The sequence below is a fragment of the Microplitis mediator genome, chromosome 7 (assembly GCF_029852145.1).
Source record: "Microplitis mediator isolate UGA2020A chromosome 7, iyMicMedi2.1, whole genome shotgun sequence".
NCBI lineage: Eukaryota > Metazoa > Arthropoda > Insecta > Hymenoptera > Braconidae > Microplitis > Microplitis mediator.
The window spans coordinates 10,920,707-10,942,299 of record NC_079975.1 but is presented as its reverse complement, the minus strand read 5'-3'; the positions used below and the strand labels follow the sequence as shown (position 1 = coordinate 10,942,299).

Below are 21,593 nucleotides of genomic sequence, written 5' to 3'. Positions count from 1 at the left end.
TTCATTTTGTAACGGTCGGTTTGATAGTTTACAATCTCCCACATCCAACAGCGATAATGTCGAAGTATTCATTGAGGATCCACCACAGTCGAATCCTACTAAAGCCCGGGAAAGGTGAAGGGTCGCCAGCAAAAGGACAATTGATCCGGCCATCTGAAATTAGATTCGTGAGATTCTTAATTTGTTGAGGTGTACTAACTTCACCTCCCCATTTATTTCTATTTCAGCCGTTTCGTTTGACCCTAGCGCGATAACTTCATGCGGACCAGTGTATTGCGGATCGCCTTTACCCTTCCTAGGTTCCCGTAACAAGAATACTCTAGTTCCAGGTCTAAAGTTTTGAGGGTTTATTTTCTTATCGTAATAAAATTTCGACCTTTCTTTTGCTTTACCTAAATTCTCCCTCGCAACTGCTTCTGTTTCGCTTATGCGTCTGAATAATTGTTGTAAATATCCCGCATATGTTTCGTTATTTTCCTCAATGGTTCCTAATCGAGAAGGAAGACGGGGTAGTTTCCCGAAAACCAATTGGTATGGAGTGAAGCCTGTGCCTTCATGTTCACTGACATTATAGGAAAATGAGGCTAAGTCGAGGACTTCATCCCAGTCTTCCTCCTCGTTTATACATTGTTTTATGTATTCTTGTAATACATGGTGAGATCTTTCCACCGAACCATTACTTTGAGGACTATAAGCAGTTGTATGATACTGCTTAATTTTATATTTTTTCGCTATGGTTTTTAATAAACTAGATAAAAAATTAGTACCTTGGTCCGTTAATATGGCCTTTGGTGGCCCAAAATAACAGAACCATCTGTTTACTAGAGCATGCGCTACATCGACTGCCGTCGCATGCTCCAAAGCGATTGCCATAGAAAATTTAGTTAGCAAATCCTGGATGGTTAGAATGTATCTATTACCGGACGAGGAAACGTGCGTAGGATACATAATATCTAGTCCAATTTTATCGAATCCTGCGTCGGGGGTATCCGTGAGGACCATTGGTTGCTTTGTTTTCACTCTAACCAGTTTTTTTAGTTGACAATCCAAACATTTCCGAATATAATCGATGACATCGTGCTTTATTTTGGGCCAGTAAAAATTTTGACGTATTCTTTTATATGTTTTGGTCATACCTTTGTGGCCTCCGACGGCTGACCCGTGGTATTCTTTTAAGATTTCTAGTTTTTCGATATCTGTTGGAATTCGTACTAGATTGAGACAGATAGTTATCTTAACGCCCGTATCTGAAAAGGCATCGATTAATTCGTGTTGGATGGTCAACCAATTTAATTCGTCTATTTTTGTTGTCTTAGCTACGCTAAAAGACTGTAAACCAATTTCGCCTACAGTATTACATGCTCTTATCAAGGTTTCACGGATATCCTCGACGGAAATCCGATCTACATTTCTGTACTTGGGAACTGCCAAAATGCAGCGTTTGTTCCCTTTGTAAGGAATTACAGTGGAATGGCAAAAGGTTAATTGATCTGGAATTTGTAAGGTATTGGCGAGTTCGCGGCTCCCATCGTCACACGGTTCTCCTTTTACATTAACGAATATTAATACGTTGTCGGGCTGCATTGATAATCGGTCGCGTGTCTCACGTACGTCTGGTGCTATTTCACGAGTTTGAGGTGTTATGAAACGATGGCCCATTCGCGGTGGTCGTTCAAGCCCCGCTGGGTTATCACCGTCCCCCCCTTCCGACGCGCTATCCTCGGACGATTCATCTGACTGAACATCCGCTATCTGCTCATCACTCACATCGACATCCATTCTGTCTTCTCCATTCCCTACCTGTGGGTCGTCCACAACCCCTCCGTCGCCAGATTCGTCCGAGGGGGGTAGGGGCACGTCCGCTCCACAGATCGATTGTGGGCCTAGACTCTGTTCCCGATCGATTTCCCCCCTTTCGTCTGCCGTGTCCGTTTGCTCATTGTCGGAGCAGACCATTTCACCTCCTTCGTCGGCCGTGTCTGTTTGCTCTTCATCGGCGCAGACCATTTCACCTCCCTCATCGGCCGTGTCTGTACACTCCCTGTCAGAAACGGTCGGTGATTGAGGCGCCCTTGATGGTCTCGGTTCATTTATTCCTCTAGCCTCCTGCATGAGCGGTGCCGGTGGCGGTATGGGCCATTGTCGTGGTTTAAAGACATAATGAACTGGTGGGGATTTATTTTTGCAAAGCTCTGTTTCCGAGCTACTACTATCCGTGCGGGTATCGTTAAGAGCTCGAGTTTTCCGACGGAGATTATACGGTTTACGCACCCGTTTACCCTTCGACGTTGGTTCTTCCTCACTAGTTTCGCTCGGAGTAGTCTCGACGTCTTCGCGCAAATTTTTACGAATAGGCGCGGCTCTCGCGAGCTCATCCGGATCGTCAACCGGATTGCGCGAAAGAGAATCTACATTTGAATTCACGCGGCCCGGCTTGTACACTACTTTATAAGTATAATCTCCCATATTCAAGCGCCATCTCACTATACGAGAATTTGGTGATTTTACCGAATTTATCCACGTAAGAGGCCGATGATCGGTTACCAAAGTGAAATGGCTCCCATATATATATGGTCGAAACTTATTCACGGCATAAACTATCGCGAGCATTTCTTTCTCTATCGTAGAGTAGTTGCGTTCTGCCGAGTTCAATAATCGCGATGCAAAGGACACTGGCTTGTCCTTGTTAATTTCTCCTTGACTTAGGCAAGCTCCGATGCCGTAATCGCATGCATCCGTTGTTATTAAAAATTCACGAGAGAAATCCGGAAATTGCAAAATTGGTGATTCTATTAGTTTATTTTTAAGCGTTTCGTAAGCTTCCATTTGACTGTTTCCCCATTCGAACGTAGCGTCTTTTTGCAACAGAGAAGTTAGAGGCTTACTGATTTTAGCATAGTTATCGATGAATCTACGATAATAGCCAGTGAGGCCTAAAAATTCTCGGATTTTCCTTACTGAATTTGGTACCGGGAAATTTTTTACGGCGTTAGTTTTCTTTGGATCGGGCCTAACGCCATACTCGGATATTATGTGGCCCAAATAATTTATCTCATTTCTAAGCAGATTACATTTATCAGGCTGCAATTGTAGACCCGCTTTCCGTAATCTCGCGAATAATTCTTTTATTATGGCGACGTGTTCCTCGAAAGTGTCCGAATAAGTGACGATATCATCCATGTAGACGAATACACCCTTACCCAGCATTCCCGCTAGCACCTTATTCATTAGCTTTTGGAATGTCGGAGGGGCATTTTTCAACCCAAACGGCATTCGTAAAAATTCATAATGCTGGTCCGGTGTGGAGAAAGCTGTTTTATGGATGTCGTCTGGGTGGATTTTTATTTGGTGGAAGCCACTCGCCAAATCAAAAGTTGAGAAATATTTTGCTTTACCGGTTTGATCAATGATTTCAATAATATTTGGCGTAGGGTAAACGACGGTATAAGTTTTATCGTTTAAATCTCTAAAATCGATTACCATCCGCCACTTTTTGTTGCCAAATGAATCTTCCTTTTTGGGGACGATCCATATTGGAGAACAGTAGCCGGACACCGAAGGTCTAATAATACCCTTTTTCTCCAACTCTTTTACCTGCTTTGAGATTTCCTCTTTGTGTATTGGAGGAAAGCGATATTGTGTTTTAAAAACTGGCTGATCGTCAGTTGTAATTATCCGATGCAAAATCTCGTTTGTTGAACCAAGATTTTCCTCAGGCAAATAAAACAACTCGTGGTTGTTACATATTAAATCTCTGATTTCCGTGCGTTGCCAGTTTGCCAATTTATCAGTAAGATGCACAGAGTCGTATACTTTTTGCGCTCGCTCTGGCAATTCTGCAGAAATTTTAAATACTTTAGATTCACTAATTTCTGGAGTTTTTCCGGCGTCAGACGAAGTGTCTTTGACCCGCCGTGAATTAATACTATTTTGGTTATTAGCCCTTATTGCTTTGCTGCAAGAGGCTCCTTCAGCCGATAAATTGGAATTAAGCTCGCATTGGAAATCATCGATTAACTTTACTGGTTTTAATAAAAAATCGCTTTCGTCCACCCAGAATGAGGGCCTCAAATTAATGACAGGTTTTGGAATTAGAACTTCGTGGTCCGAATTATTGTACGCCCGCAGCAGTGTATTACCGTTGTCATTGATCTCGAAGGTACCGCCTATTTCGACCTCGGTGGCGCAATATATACGTGGCACGTACCCATAGTCAAAGGAATCAGCAGTAGTTTTAACGTTTATAACAGATACGGATCTTGGAGGCAATTTAAAATCCTCAGTTTCGAAAAATGGTATTTCAATGTCATAGAATGTGAATAACTTGCAATCGAAGAAAACTCTAGCGCCAAAATCGTTGAAAAATTTTGCACCCAATATAGCAGGGTGGGCTGTTGAGAAGTTATTTTCTACTACATTAAATTCAATCTCGTAGCCAAATAATTCTACATAGGTTTTCCCTATTGTATACACTGGGTTTTTATTAATACCCAATAAGGCCAGATTAGAGTTTTCGTCGATTGATTGTGGTTTACTTAAGGCACCGATTTTTATTAAATTTACTTCGGAACCGGTATCGAGCATAACAGTTATCGAATTTTTAATATCAATACTTTTTACTAAAATTGCGGGTGCCTTTGTTTTCTTTAAATTTATTCTTACTGTTGAGATGTTGACTGTTTGTTCAGATTTTCCGGCGGGTTTTGATAATCGTTTGGACTCCCGTGGGTCCCGACGGTGTTTTTCCCCGGGAGATTCGAGTTTACCGATTGTCCAAATCGGGTTTGGATCAAAGTCGAAAACTTTATACAAGTAGCCAAGCCATGGTTAGTGTTACCGCAGCAAGGGCACGGGTCTTTGTTTTTTTCGGGTTTCTGGTTGCGGGATTTTGAAGGGTCCCGACCCTTGTCTTCACCAGTTTTACCCGAATTATTACCACGATTTTGAACATTAGAATTACCCCTGTTATTGTTATTATTAGGGACAGTATTACCGTTTTTAGGAACAAATCCGGGTATGAGCTTCTTATAGCACTGTTCCTCGACGTGATAACGACCGCCGCAAAACGAGCATTTGAGGTCCTTCTTCGGAGGCCTACCGGATTTGTTACTAGTGTCATTACGTCGATTACCCTGAATATGAGCGACCGATGCAATAGGCTGAGCAGCTAATGGAGCTGGTACTCGAATACCGAATCGTTTATTATTAGCTTCCTGGTTTTTAAAAGCGTCTATTGCTGACGCGTAAGTTTGCTCTAAATTTTCGTGAGGTCTAAGCATACATTGAACCTGGAGCAGCGTAGGAATGCCATTAAGGAAAGCGGAAATTGCATCCTTTTCAATTTTGAGAGTCTCTGTCACGGACAAATCACCGCGTTCAGATCTCTCCGCATGCATTATATCTCGATAGATCGTACGCGCTCGATTAACATAAGAAACGATGTTTTCATCTGATCTCATGAAGATATTTTCCATGTCAGCTTTATATTGATTTGCCGATCGACGCCGGTCGAAAACAGATCGCAAAAGGTTATCGAATTCTTGCATATTGCTGTAATCCATACTCTCTACCGCAGTCCGCGCCTCGCCTTTAAATTTTTGACGCACGAGGGTCAAGAACATAAACTCAGCGCTTAATGGTAGCATAGAGCAAGCGCGTCTGCAGGATCTGATAAAATCCGATACCGTGGAACTTGAGCCATCGAACATAGGAACGTAAGATAACGCGTCCTTAATAGTGATGTTCGCGCCCGTTGACGAGTCGATCGGAGTGGCGTTCGGGGTTGAATTCGGCGTGCTGATTTTAAGTTGAGCAATTTCTCTCTTTAATGATTCTACGGCAGAAGGCGATTTCGAAGAATTTGATTTATATTGCTTGAGCTCACGGGCCCAGTTCTGCAACAACTCCGCATTTTCCTGCAGCTCGTTATCTTGAGCCTCGAGTTCTAACTCCTTTCTATTTAATTTATCCTCTTTTTCAGATAGTATTCTAGCGAGATCATTTAGAGCAATCTCGCGACTATTTAGCGCGCCGTCGCGGGTCTCTAAATGCTCAAGTTGAATGTTTCTAGCATTAAGCAAAAGATTTCCTGATTCTGCCTCCTTCCGCGAGAGCTCATCCGTCCGGTGCTCCAATTCGGCTTCACGTCGCTCGAGTTTCTGCATCCGGTGTTCGTATTCGACTTCGCGTCTCCGCACGGTTTCGTCACTTTCTGAATTATTTATTAAAGCAAGTTCGCGTTGTTGGATTTCCATTTCTCGCTCTCCAAGTTCAATTTCCATTCTCCTAAGTACTGATTCGCGATCGCGAAGTCGCGAGTTTATTTCGCACTCGAGCTCCTGTTCTCGTGTCGTTAAATCAGCCAGTCGGGATTTAATCAAACTTTCGCGGGCCTCTAAATCCGCCTCCTTCTTGCTTTGGGCTACGCATTGAGCCTCTAAACGATCGTGTAATTCGAGGAGCTCTTCTTCTGTCATGGGTTTTTTTAGATCCATTTTCGCGAAAAATTAAAAAAAACGAATAAAGCTAATTTGTTCGGTTTCTAAGAGCTCGTGTTCTAAAGTTATTGAAATTTCCTACAAATTGCGAAATCCATTAGCTAGATATGTTAAATCGACCGCTTTGCCATGAATTTAATCGATTTCATGTTTAATACTTGATTTTAATAATTTGATTAATTTATAAGGCTAGTTTACTTTAGTAATTTTATCACTAGACCCGTAATTAGATTAGTTCTTCTAACCGCCATCACAATAATAAGATTCGCGATGGGAACGGAGAGAAATTTGAATATTAATAATAAAATAGTCCGTAGCAACACTTGTTCATTGTAACTTTCACCGTAAATCGTAAACGCACAACACTTCACAGAGAAAATCACCTAATAAATAAATTAATGAAAAGAAAAAGAGAAAAAAAAACAACTAAAATGAGCTTATCAGTATCCTGGTCACAGCACCATTGTTACATCCCAAAACTTCCTCGGGGTTTGTTATTAAAGATCTACCAGGCTGGCGACGTTAGGGTGTCGATGGACCCCTGATGCGCCGACTGTTAAGCTCCTTTTAATTACTTTTTAAATTTCTCTGAATTACTTTAGGCACGTACCTTTAAGGGCCCCATAGGTCACCCCAAACTATTCCCTTTTTCTCTAGGTTCTTAGCCTCTAGCGGTGGATAGTCGTCACTTCCTGTCCGCCGGAAGTGCTCCTCGGAATAATACCCGTACCTAGGGTCACGGAATGGAATGGTTCCTCCCGGGGGTTGGTTTATTGCTGGCAGGTTGATCTCGGTTAGTCCCCAGCCGTCGGTGATTCCTGTCCAGAAGGCTGGTGGACAATCTGATGGTGGTTCCACTATGAAATCCAAGGGACCCTCTCCGGGACTTCCTGGAGCTGGGATACTCTCGGACTCGAGTATCGGAGCGGCAGCTTCGACGATGTGATCGGCACTACGCGGAACGACCAACACTAAACGCGTACCGAGCAATACTTCCTCGGACGCAACACGCGGACCGTCGGATTTACCGTTTACTTGGGGCGGAGACCCCGACACCGGGTTAAGCTGACCTTGCAACCGCCAGAATTGCAGACGGCGACCTGCCTTGCGACCGCGCCTCTTGCGCATGGAACAGGGATGGTAATTTCCGGAGTCAAGGCCGTAGCTGCTTTCTCGCGCTTTCGGCTAAGGATGGTAGTAGGAACCGTAGCAGCTTTCACGCGCTCTCGGTTGGAAGTAGTGAGGATGTGACCGTAGCAGCTTTCTCGCGCTTTCGGTTTTTTAAGGAAAGAGTAAAACTCAAAGGGGTAGAGAATGGGTTTTTTATTGATAGAATAAGTAGGTCTGTGCTCTGGGCAGTTTGTCAAAAGACTAACTCTGCTACATTATGCACCAGCTTATATAATTAACAAATATGATGACACAGCATCTCGAGTTATTGTGTGAACAACGTCGTGGCTCGGAACTCATACCTTGACGGATGTTATGTCTAGTTGCAAGCCACGACGGCGTTCGCAATCTCTTATCTCGGGAGATATCCGTTACCCGCTGTAAGCGACGAAACGTTTATACTCAATGATTCCGATGTAAAACTTTATTGAAATAAATAATTAAAAATTTTTTTTATAGATGAAATCAGACGAGAACGTCACAATGTATTTTATCTCAATTTTTAATAATTATTTTCTTAAAAATTTGCCCCGTTACCTATGCTGAAATTTTGACAGCAAATTCTTTCGGTATAAATCTATCATTAAAAAAATTTTGAGGGTTTAAATTACATATTGTTGTCACGCTCATACATCCTTAATTTTAAGCTAAAGCGGCTATCAAAAATTATACTACCAATATCTTTTCAACGTTATCTTACGAAATCTACTTAATCGACGGCTGATTAATATACTTTCGCGAACAATTAGATACTTTAAAATAATATTTATTAAAATGAATGTTAATATAGTCATTTGAACCCTTGAGTAACTCAACACAAGTTACCTAAATGAATCGAAAAAAATATGCCATAAAAACGGTTCTGTAACATTTAAACCGAAGACAGTTCAACCGCGACAGTTCAACCGACGACACTTCAACCGAACGACACTTCAACCGTGGACACTTCAACCGAACGACAGTTCAACCTAGCGACATTTCAACTGAAAACGATGAAATCAAACAATATTCAAACATTTAAACGAAAACTTTTAAATTTTAACATGTACAGTATCATATTGTTTTTTAAATATAGTGAAACCTAAACTTACAATTAACCTTCTCAATAAGACAATTTATAGATGAATTAAGAAAAATGTAGATAGCCCGAACTGGGAATCGAACCCAGACCATGTCGGTATCACCAGGAACGAAACCAGTTGGAAATAGGTCAACACATATGCTTGAAATCGAACTGTGCCCTTTTTTCACAGATTTTGGGTGGGTATTATTTTGGACATAAGTCAACACATATGCTTGGAATGGTACAGTACTCGTTTATTGAAAACCATGAATTATTTTTTCAAATAAAATATATTTTTCTGAATAAGATTTATCGACAGGATATTTCGTCACGGATTTTTTGTCTCTTCAATATTTAATCCGGGGATATTTAGTCTATCGGATTAAATGTCTTCGGATATTTTATGATTTATTTTTTGTCGGTTGAAATGTCGCTAGGTTGAACTGTCGTTCGGTTGAAGTGTCGTTCGGTTGAAGTGTCGCCGGTCGAAGTGTGTCGCGGTTGAACTGTCGAGGTTGAACTGTCCGCGGTTTAATAGTCGCGGCACCCATAAAAACATTAATAGTATAACTTACAAAATTTTCTGAATAGTTTGATTAACTTGTGTTCTAAACATAATTTTGTGCTAGTTTTCCAGTAAGTTGATGTGGTTCTGACGGTATTTTCGTCAACCTGATGAGTTAAAAACAATTTTTTATTCTTATGCAAATTGTATATGGATTTATATATGGATATTTATAAGTGTGTAGATAAAAAGATTTGATTATCTATATAATGGATTCTATTGTAATTTATGTATAAAACCAAATTCATCATTAGGTGCATTATTTACGTAGGATGAATCAACTTGATTATTTAAGTTAAGTAATGCCATTAATTATTCGTAATTATAAGTGTATTGCAGACTAGAGGATCAGACTACTATCCAGCGATTACCAGAGTTAAGCAGCATCGGCGTAGGTCATTAATTGGACGGATGACCCCTTAGTATAATAATAGTCAACCAGTAGTAATTTTTTTTTTTTCATTTAAATTGGACCGATATTTATATTAATGAAAACAATAGATCTCAATTAAATTACTTAATTAATAATTTACAGATATCTTTAATGAGATTTTAAAATGACTATATTCGTTCATGCATGATTATATATAATCATATATGATTGTATATGATCAGATCTGGCCAATTTTCAGATCTGATTATATATGGACTCATATATAATTATATATAATTATACAAAATCATTTTTTATCAGAACAATATGTTAATAATTCGACAGAACTGAGAAGAATGACATCAAGTACGTTCTCAGTAAAAATTGAATAGGTTTATAAAATATATATTTATAAAATGTCAGGAAGTAATACGGAAAAAATTCATACTGCGTCGATCGCTTCTGTCTATTTATTCCAGGTCTATTTTTTCCCGGTCTATTTTTTCCGGTTTATTTTTTCCAGGGCTATTTTTTCCGATTACCGTTACGTCGTTTGTTAGTCAAAAGATTAAATTGTACATTCAACGATTTGTTATATTTCTCCTGCACGCGAAAGTCAGATGCCTTTTTCACCGATTTGAATTTGACGTATACAGTAGTTTTTGTGAGCAACGCTTAACAAATGTACTATATTATGCTGCTAAATTTATTGAATTAAAATCTTATTATAATAAGAGAAGTAACTAACTCATGCAGTTTGAGGGAAGATTGAATCGAAGGTTGAGTTAGAAACTATTGCAATTTGATGATTATTAAATATAAAAAATATTTGCTGCAAAGCTCAAGCTTGTAGATTTCATAGTTAAAAAACGAAAGTATTTTATCTTTACTTGATCCCAAGATTGATTATATTCTGAGGAGCCGTTCTTAAGTTATAATAGAACATACAGACAGACAAAAAGGCAGGCAGACACTATAGTGATGTGCTTTTCCTCCATTCAGAAAAATACTGAAACTTACAGTACATTTGTTCGAATAAAATATTCAAATAGTATATTATTACAGATCGGTCTCATGGCGAAAGCGGTTATATGAGTAGTCCAGAAAGGAGCAATACCATCGGATCCAGTACTGGCAGATATTCTGGTGTATCTTACAGCACAGGAAATAGTTATGAAGAACCTTATTATTCACAGTATTCGGGAACGGTTACTCCTATAATTGATGAGGAAGCAAGGTATGATACTGTTTGTTATTATTATTATATAAACAAAGATTGTTATTCGCTGTAATACTTCATCGATGCCATTATTGAAACTAACTACTTTCAGTGATTTTGAATTAATAATACATAATAAAACTAGATACATAATTGAAAATTTATATAATATTAACGAAATTGAATATAAAATGAAGAAAACTCCCATTATACTGACGTGATATAAAAAAAAGTTGTAACAGCAAAAGAGTTTTTGTAAATTTGTTGAAGGTTGTTGAAATTTTCTGAAATCTAGCCATTGTATTTGAATCGTTTATTTGAGAAACCCCATAAGTCAAGAAAACAAAATTTTTCAGGAAACACAAAAAACAATTTTTTGAAAAAACTTGACATTAAAATAATAAATGAATAATTGAATAAAATAAAATTAGCGTCTCTGAAAAAGATTCCAAAAAGAAAGATTTAATTTTTTAACTGAAACTACTTAAAAAAAATTATTTAAAGTGGATTGACTTATGGGGTTTCTCAACCAAACGGAAAAAAAAGTTATAAAATCATTCCCTCGCAGATTTGAATCACGGTGGAAACACGGTGGGTTTGTTCCATTTTACCACCGTGTATGCACGGTGTTTCCACTGTGATTACGCGGTGGATACACCGTGGAACCACGATGGTGAAATAGCACAAAGCCACCGTGGAATCACGGTGGGTACACCGCGTAATCACAGTGGATACACCGTGTATACACAGTGGTCAAGCCACCGCGTAATCACAGTGGATACACTGTGTATACACAGTGGTGAAATGGAACAAACCCACCGTGTAACCATAGTGGATCCACGGTGTTTACACTTCCACGGTGTTTCCACCGTGATTCAAATCTGCGAGGGTTGTTTTTTTAAATGTTTCTACTCACATCATTTATTACACTGATAAAATGAAGTATTGAATATATATTTGAACTCTGAAACTCAGAAATTACAAAAAATTATAATTAATTTAAACATTTTAATTATTCATATAACAGTCAACAATAAAACAACATTTGAAATTAATTTACCAAAAAAGCGCGAATTTGAAGTAAAAAAAAAAAAGTTATTTCTGTAAAACTAAAACTGCATATGTTTATTTGACTCATTGACTTATGGGGTTTCTCAATTAAATGAAATTGCTATCACCCCGTTAATTTTTTTTTAAACGCTGATTTGATGCATATTTTGATTGATTTCTATGGAGGGACATCCAAAGAACCCAATAATGCAAAAAACCGAATTTCGTAATGGGTTAAAAATTTATTTGAGAAACCCCGGGTTATGGGGTTTCTCAAATAAACGGTTCATTTGTACTCATGATGGTTTTTTTTTGATGAATTTTATGATATTCTATTATAACTAGTCATGTGGGTTCTGAAAATACAACTGCACACCTCGAACGCGGTAGTGCTCTACTGTCGACAACTTCATTATCCGGGTTTCGGTCACCTTAAATCATCTCCACTAATTTTATTCAGCTCTTAAGTAAGAAAAAAATGCACAAATGTTAAGAGGATATTCTATAGAACAACTTTAATATACAGTCGAATCGCGTTATAAGTCCGCCTAGAGGGTTGTAGGGGAATATGATTCTAAGAATTCCTGTACCCCCACTTCTGCTCAGCAGTTAAACGTCGTAACTCACACTTTCCCTACGTTACAAGCGTGTGAGTGTGTACATGATTATTATCGTAGTCATAGAGGGGGAATGTCTTCCAAGAAATATAAGTCAGCGGACTTATAACGCGACTGGACTGTAATTTAATGTCCTTTTGCTGAATTTATTATTAAAAAAAAAGTTGGTCGAAAAATTATTTTTTTAGGCGTCAATTGGTCTGTTCATGGGGATTTCCGGATGTAAACAGGTTATCTTGCGAACTATGCACTAGATTGACTTCCTTTTTTTTATCTTGTCCAGATGATCTCTTTCGATATTTACTATCGTAGTCCTTATCTGTCTTTTTTTTTTACTGTTGGGACTTTATCACTTTCAACGTAACATTATAAGCTAAAAGCGGCCATTTTTCCACGGAAAATAATTTTCAAACTGAGAAAAAATCTATGGGTGATATCTAGCAGAGTATTTAAATTAAATTAAAAATTAAATGTGACTAGGTTGGTTAAGTGGCAGAGGCAGCCGTTTGGTACGCATGTGGCTCGGGCGATCACCAAAGTTAAGTAGCATTGAGCATAATTGCTACTGGGTACGATGAGTGCTTAGCCACGCGTCGAGCTCAAACGGAGGTCTCTGAGCGCTAGGCGCAGGATGAAGATCTAGTGATCGGTAAAATAGGAATTTTATCGATCACTAGAACTTCGCCGAAACCGAAAAAACTGCACTGGCATAGGTTTTCTCTGTGGTTTTTCGAGGCATCGTCGTGATTACAGTATAAGCACAAGTCGAGCCACAGCCGCAACATAAATAGAGTATAAATACTCAAAATATTGCATGAGCATTCGAGATGTGCATTTTTGGATTTTCGAAATAATTATTTGTTTTCTTTGTTTTTATATTTTTCAAATTAATAGCCAGGATGAAAAAAGAGTTTATAGAAAATTTATTCAAGTTTCGAAAACTGTCGATCGATTTGCTGTATGATCATAAGTTCAAGAAAGATCGATGATCAATAACATAGGGGTCATTTTTCATTAAGCGGCCAATATCTCAGCAACAAATAATCGTACGTAGTTTCAAAAAGAAAGCAAATTGGAGCTGAATAATCAAACTAAACTATTTTGACTCTGGTTTTGTTAAATTAATGTTTTTCGAACCAACACACATCGATAAAAAAAAAAACATTTAGAAAATGTTTGTCTTGCGATTTTCCTTCTAGTAGGTGTTTTTCACAACCACAAAATAAAAAAATCAACTTGTCTCTTAAAATTTGACATAGAATAACATATTTCAGTGACAGTGAAATCAAGGTTAACGACCTGGGATCCCTAGCGAATTCGGTTATACCGAAGAAATATCTAAAACATACCGGGTATTTGAGTAAGATCTCGGTATATTTTCGGTATAATTTTAAAAGTATACTCAAATTGTACTCATCCATAATAATAATTTAGGCATGTTTTTAAACAATTTATACCTAAGTTATACTGAGATAAAAAAAGAAATTCTCAGATATCGATGTATTCAATGTCTTTAAGTATATTAGTCGAATAATTTATTTATGGATTTTTGTTAATAAATAATTTCAAAAAAGTGTTAATTGTCTGAGGTTTCGAACTTGTTATCTATCACTTGAGAGTCTCTTGAAGTTCTCATGACGCTGTCACAGGTCTTAATGAAATAAATGATTTTGTTCTTATTTATCGTTTTTTTTTTTTTTTTTTATGCATTATGTTTTTGTTAACTATCTATATTGTTATTGCAATAGAATCAAATAAATAATAAATCAATGATCACTGTATATCAATCAAGCAGAAACAGAAATATTTCCTTTAGAGCTGAAATTTGTTTTTTTTGGTAAAAAAAAAAAAAATCTGTTTTTCGGTTGAACTTGCGGGCCAGCCCAAAAACTTCCCGCCGTTTTCTAGCTTTTTGAGCTCGAAAATATTTTTATATGCCATTGTTCTCGAAAAAAACCGTTTTCTTAGCATTTCTTTTTCCCACAATATCTCGCGAACGAATGAACCGATTTTGATGATTTTGGCAGCAATCGACGTATTTTATTGAGTTCTAGAGCTGCTCAGATTTTGGAATTTTTTGGTTGAGTTATTTCAAAGATATTCTCAAATAACTGTTTTTTACCATTTCTTTATTTTAAAATTGATTTATTTAGTCGTTTTTGAGAAATTCAAAAAATAACTTTTTTTATCGTAATTTGCTAATATTTTCGAGTCTACTAGATTAAATGATCTGAAATTTTCAGGAAAGTTGATGGCCAACAAGCTCTTTCGATTGCCGCCTTAACCATCTGAATCTGTTCATTAGTTAAAAAGTTTCAAAGAGTTTACACACACACACACACACACACACATACAGATACTCGGACATCAATCTGAAAATAGTCAGAGTAGCTTCCTAGGCCCTCAAAACGTCGATATCTGATGAAATCTCGATTTTCGAAAATCGGGGTGAAAACAATAGCTTCTCGAATTTTTCGAAAATCATCGATTTTCTTAGCGAGAAGTAAAAATAACATAGAGTGAGTGAATAAGTAAATCAATAATTAAATTATTATGAAAACAATTTTTAACTATTTACTACTAAAAAACATTATAATGCTAAATGCTCAATTGAAATAGTATCTTATAATCTTCTATGTATTCAATAAATTTATTTGCTTCAAACTTCGAAGAAACATTTTTCCTTTTTCCTACGTAAAAACCTATATAGAAAGATATTGTCTTCATCGTCTCCTATTTTGGTATAATTTGAGTATAAATCGTGTTTGAAATATATATTTTTTCAGTATCCCGACTAGAATTTTTCATAAGGGCCTGACGAGGTCATTATCAGGTTAACCTTATTTCAACTAAGGTCCAGATCAGGGTATCCTGACGAGGAACTGATATGGATGTAACGCTTAAGACCCACGAGGTCCTTATCAGGATTGCCTCATCAAATTCTTAAGAATTTATTATCAGGGTTGCCTTATTAGTAATTATTTAAAAAAAAATATCAAATTGCGAAAAAAAATAACAGAATTTTGATTCAATCGGGAATGTTATCTATTATATTAAGAGCATTAATTAGAGGAAATAAACATATTTTTTATTGATGAAAAAATCCCGATGACTGCTGGGCTCGAAATCCCGATGACTGCGCTGACATACATATGTGATCTTGTAAGCGTAAACATATATTTATTATGATGTCAAAGAATAACTGATGAAGAAGTAAAAATTCCGTGCTGCAATGATTGAAGTGATTTTTATATAATATTCTTTTGTAGTTTGTTTAATTCTTAGCCTGTAAATAAAATATTTAAAAGGATTGGATAAATTTTTTTTGAATAAGGATATCCTGATAAGGTCCTGACAAGGAACTCGTCGGGTTGACCTGATGGCAAATAACTTTTTTTTTAATAAGGATATCTTGACGAGGTCCTGATAAGGAACTTGTCGGGTTGACCTGATGGCAAGTAACTTTTTTTTTAATAAGGATATCCTGACGAGGTCCTGATCAGGAACTCGTCAGGTTGACCTGATGGCAAATGACTTTTTTTTAATAAGGATTTCCTGATAAGGTCCTGACAAGGAACTTATCAGGTTAATCCGATGGCAAATTAACTTTTTTCTAAATGAGGATATCCTGATGAGGTCCTGATAAGGAACTCGTCAGGTTTGCCGTAAAAAGGCAAACCTTATGTTAACCTGACAAGGTCCGTATGGTACTTCAGGCAAACCAGGAAAAAATTCTAGTCGCGTATCATTTAAGTATGAGAAATTCAAAAATATACCCGAAACCTGTAACGATTTGAGTATAATCTGGATATGAATTCGGTATAATTCTTAAAACATACCAAAATGTTCATCAATTTCTACTATACCGGAAATGAACCCAAAAGAAACTTAAATTTTCGGTATAAACAAATTCACTAGGGATACCTTTCTTTGTTCGCTGACCCACTTAGAAACTTTATGCTTTCAGTGATCAAAAGAAACTCAAAGAATTGAGTTGTTGTAATGTTAATGTTGAATAATGAAACTATCGATTTATCTCAAGCATAACTTGAATCAAAATTCTATTCATGCAGCTTTGTAAATTATTTTTATTCTTAATAAGTTACAAAAATTTATCGACAATCTGGTTTTACAGACTCAGAGTCGAGCACATGGAGAGACAGCTTGCAAACTTAACTGGGCTCGTACAGAAAGCTCTCACTCAAAGTCCTCATAGTGGCCCAATACAAGATTATTTACAGGTCTCAACAGAATGTGACCTCTACTCGAAAAGTTCAGGTATATTGTGTACCCTTTGATCATATTTTCTTTACCTATTCAATCGGATAGATAATTCAAATATTTACACAAATTATCTGCTACTCTTTTAATGATTAGTTTATAGGGGATATTTCGGAAAAGAACTCTTGGACTTAGCTGACTAAATTTCGACTGTTTACTTTTATAACATAATAAAAATCGTAAATTAGATATGTCCGATATTTATGTATAAAATGTATTTTTGTATGCTCTAATAGACGAGATGATGCTAAGAATATAATGCATTCTCAGCGGGAACAAGCGTTTTGTAGGTTTTGTACCACTTTGCCGTAGCTTCCAAGACCACATCATGAGCTAGACTCTTGCATATATTTCGCGCAGTTTCAGCAGCAGAATGACCAGATTGGTAGTCTTAGTTTTCCAGTTTATGTTACATTTATAATAAGATCTTGTACACTCCCGGGTAAGAAAAATTATGTACACTGGTCACAACAATAAAGGGATATCAAAAAAAATTCCAAATTTTTGGGTGATTTTCAACATGCTGTAACTCGGTGAAAAATGGTCGTAGAGTAAAAATAAAAAAAAGCAAATTATAGCTTCGTTTCTAGTTTTCAGATCTGGAGTTTCAAATTTATCATGCACGGTTCCGGAGTAATCTCAAGAAAACCGACGCAAAAAAAATTTTCCAAATTTTCGCTCGTCTTAAAAAAGTCTATGGGCTTCAATATAGTATTCCTAGTAGAAATAAAATCGAGGTGCTAGCTAGTTTTACTAGATTCAAGCCAGGCGCTAGCCAGTATAATATCGAGACGCTGGCTAGCGCCTAGCTAGTTTGACTAGAAATGAAATACAAAATGGCGATACTACATCCCGAATCCCAATTATAGGTTATAATATTAACTAAATACAAATAACTATTATAAACTATTATTTAAAAGAATTGAAATAAAAATTATTTGTAATAAATAAATTACTACTTTTAAATATAATAATTATTAATAATCTGAATAATTTAGAAACTTTTTTATTTAATATTCGTTTATTCAAACTTTTATATAAAACGAATATTATAAAAAACAATACAATATTATTTATTGCACACCTCAAGCGCGAAAGCGCCGGTGTGCTCTATGATCGCTCTAAATTTTTTTTTTAATATTTAAAAATTTGCAATATTAGATTTTATTGTTTAAAGTCGGAGTTTGGTTATTGTATCGAGTCTTTTAATTGCTTCCATTATTGAAATTAATTATTTATTTATACACTGAGATATTGACTACATAATTAAACAATTAATTTACACTTTTTTATTTTTCAACTGCTAATAATATTTATAAACATAATTTTCATTTTTCTAATATGTTATTTACTGTATACAATAAAATACACATATATACTGGAGCTACTGAGAGCGTTCCGTTTAGTTGGCATGCAATTCCCATACCCCCACCATTAAATGATGAGCAAGCTCTCAGTAGTCTCATTATACTAGCGTACACGGATATTGGTTCAAGCACACGGTAAGAAATATTTTGCGGATATCACTATGCCAGTATGGGCGTGAACGCCATACTGTATGGTATCGAAGATTTTTGTAGGTTATAAAATTGTATGTATAGATGATTCAACCATTGCGGGAATAGTAACATTGGCAATTGTTGTCGCGGACGCTGCAATGTCAGTATGGCCGTCAGGCCCATAATGCGTTACCGTATCCACGTTGCTTCTGGCTAATAAACCTAGTCTAACGACATCTATATAGTTTTGGTGGTAATATGATAGTATACAATAATTGACACGCCAGAAATTATGGCGGGAAAAACTAGTAGCATTGTGCTCTCGGCATTGTAGTATGGGTCTCAGGGCCATGCTGTTTCGTCGTGCCTGCTATGCATACGGGTGAGCAATACAATAGCTCCATCAGTACTATACAGTATAGTAAATAACGCCATACTTCTGGGACTTGTTACAATACTGTCTTGGAATATTTCACATACTATTTTAATATCTGTCTTGAGACCATACCAACATGGTGTTGAACGCCATGCATTTCTTACCACGCAATACTTACGCATCAGTTGTAGGTGGCGCGATTTCTAGTTTTGCCTCGATATTGCTAGCAAGGGCCTAGTTTGCAATCTAGGCGACCCTCGATTATTTCTACTAAGGATATTGCACACCTAGGGCAGTAAAGTAAGAAATGTCTCAGATCACATGTAATTGTTGGCCGATAATATTGTACCCACACATATGTAAGAGAGTTAAGGTACTCTCACTTACCTTAACCAGTGACTAGCTCAGAAACTCAGGATGAGGATAAACCCCGTACTGAGCCACCCTCTTTAGAAAATCTCATAGAATCCATTAGATTCTCTTAAATTCCTATAGAAATTTTATAAGAATGAATGAGTTCTATGAGAAGTGATATAGTTAAGTATATAGGGTATAAGTATATATAGTTAAGTATAGGGCCTTATACATACAGCTATAAGAATCTATCGGATTTTTTAAGCAGAGCATTCAGCACTTACAATTAAAGAGAGAAATCTTATACACTTAACTTATCAGGAAGGTTTCAATTACTGTCATTAATTAATTAGGTTAATACAATTATAGTTATGATATTTATTTAAAACGAAGTCGTTTTTACAAATAATAGAATTAGTTAATGAACAAGATGTAACAATAGATTTAATGTAATTAATGAAACTGCCTCTACTGAATAAATAAATTTACATGTGATTCGACTGACTGGCTTAATTTTCTTGACTCGACTGCACTAATTAATTATTATCTGACTCAACAATTACTAATAATGACTCCGAAATGTTGCAATTAAATTTATAAATCAATAGTTAACCCAACAATTATAAAAACTCGACTTCAGTTACTCCAACAATCTCCACACACAACCAGTCATTCTTTTTACCGATCCTTTTTCTCCTTAAACCAAAACCACCAGTCCTTCCAAGATCTACCAAACCTTTTCTTCCAAATCCACCAGGTCCAATCCACAATAAATGATATAATATTGTAACGAATGTGAAACTGATCTTTTAAATATTTGAATAGCTAGAAAACAAATGCCTTCTTCTCTTGTTTTATAGATGCGCGATTAAAGTCAGTCAGTCGTATATTGACAGTTAAACAGCAAACATTGTATCTCAATAAACTATATATTGCCCTTGCTTTCTTTTACTGCTGTTAATTGTGGTGTTATTATTTCTAATATGTTATCATTGTAGTGTATAAGTGATATTAATTTAAGATACCAACCACTACAATATAGTTAAATTTAATAAAAATAAGCTTTCACCTGAGGTGGGCTTATATGCTCTTGGCCATTGATATTGGAATTTTCCACCCCGTTTAAAAATTGACCACCGGACATTCTATCACGAATTATACTTTATTTATTTTTATTTACACAAATTATAACTTATTCAACATAATTTTCCAACTTATTTATTTCGACAATATTTCTTCTATTTCTAAAAATTAATTCTTTTCTACTTTAAAATTTTCATTAATTATTTGATTTACCACTTTATAAATTTGCTTACAATTTCCATATTGAAATTTTATTTCATTTCAATGAAATAATCCTCTATCACTTTTTCAATAAAAATTTTTCTCAAAATTTTCTCAATGACTCAAATATCGAATTCTCTAGAACACTTGATCTCGTTTACTTAATCACGTTTAATATTCAGGAATTCTATAACATATAATTATTTAATTCTATAATTATTTGTAAGACTAGAACGCTGAATTGATTCGGCCAACTAATTAATTAATTGGGCCTGAATATAAATTGCTCACGTGACTAGATCAATTATAATTAAAGATAGATGTAAAATAAAGATGGCGCCTTTAAGGCACATGTGTGTAAAGTGTGACAAGATAATTAAAGAAAATATAAGTAGTTTAAGTTGTTATAAGTGTAAAAAATGGTTCCACAAAAAATGTAGTGGGTTGGAAAATGATGATTTTAATAAAATCGCTCAGGCATTTAAAAAATCAGGTCAGAATAACTGGATGTGCGATGTCTGTGATTTGGAGGTTAGTTTAGTGGAGTCAGATGAGGACGATGGTGGGGTCAACGACACCGAGACACCGTCTAGGAAAATGATAATGGAATGCATGGAATTACTGCTCTGTAAACATCTTGAACCTTTTAAGCAGGAGTTAAAATATATTAGGGAGGATATGAAGTCGATGGAAAAGGAGATCAAAACCCTCAAGGAATCGAACTTTGATGCTAAGAAGCTTGGAGTCAAGAATAACAAGGATTTGATGGAGCTGAGTAAACGGGTTGATAATTTAGAAAAGGTACATCCAAGTGTGAATGATGTTTTTTGTGAGGCAGAGGATAGGAAACGCAGAGAGGGATGTGTAATGGGCTTCAACATTCCTGAATTGAATAAAGATACTGGTACTGAGAGACAGCTAGATGACAAGAATAGGTTTGAGCAGTTATTACCTGATGATTGTGCAATTGATTGGGATAAGATTAAAATCAATAGGATAGGTAAAATGACGGATGGCAAAGCTCGTCTTGTAAAAATTGTTTTACAACCTAAGGAGCAGGCTAGACAAGTCTTAAGAACAAAACCGAAGGATGAATCAGTCTGGTTTAAGCCGGATCTAACACGGATGCAGAGAGAAAAGCTGAGCGAGCTACGCAGAGAGACAAAAAGTAGAGATGGAGCTGGGGAAAAGAATTTAATCATAAAGTATAAATTTGGCGAACCATTTATTGATAAAAAAGATAAT

General features: G+C 36.3%; 1 protein-coding gene across 7 annotated transcripts in view; it reads left to right on the top strand.

Moving 5' to 3' along the window:
* Window positions 1-21,593, top strand: part of LOC130672292 (coiled-coil domain-containing protein AGAP005037) — a 96,205-nt gene that overhangs the window by 19,953 nt on the left and 54,659 nt on the right. For all 7 annotated transcript variants that reach the window (XR_008990679.1, XR_008990681.1, XR_008990680.1 and 4 more), the window contains exons 7-8: window positions 10,734-10,905; window positions 16,690-16,832. Coding sequence is in view for 4 of the 7 variants with exons in the window: in XM_057476772.1 (XP_057332755.1) it covers window positions 10,734-10,905; window positions 16,690-16,832 (315 nt within the window). In the remaining 3 variants the exon portion in view is untranslated. The remainder of the gene's footprint in view (window positions 1-10,733; window positions 10,906-16,689; window positions 16,833-21,593) is intronic.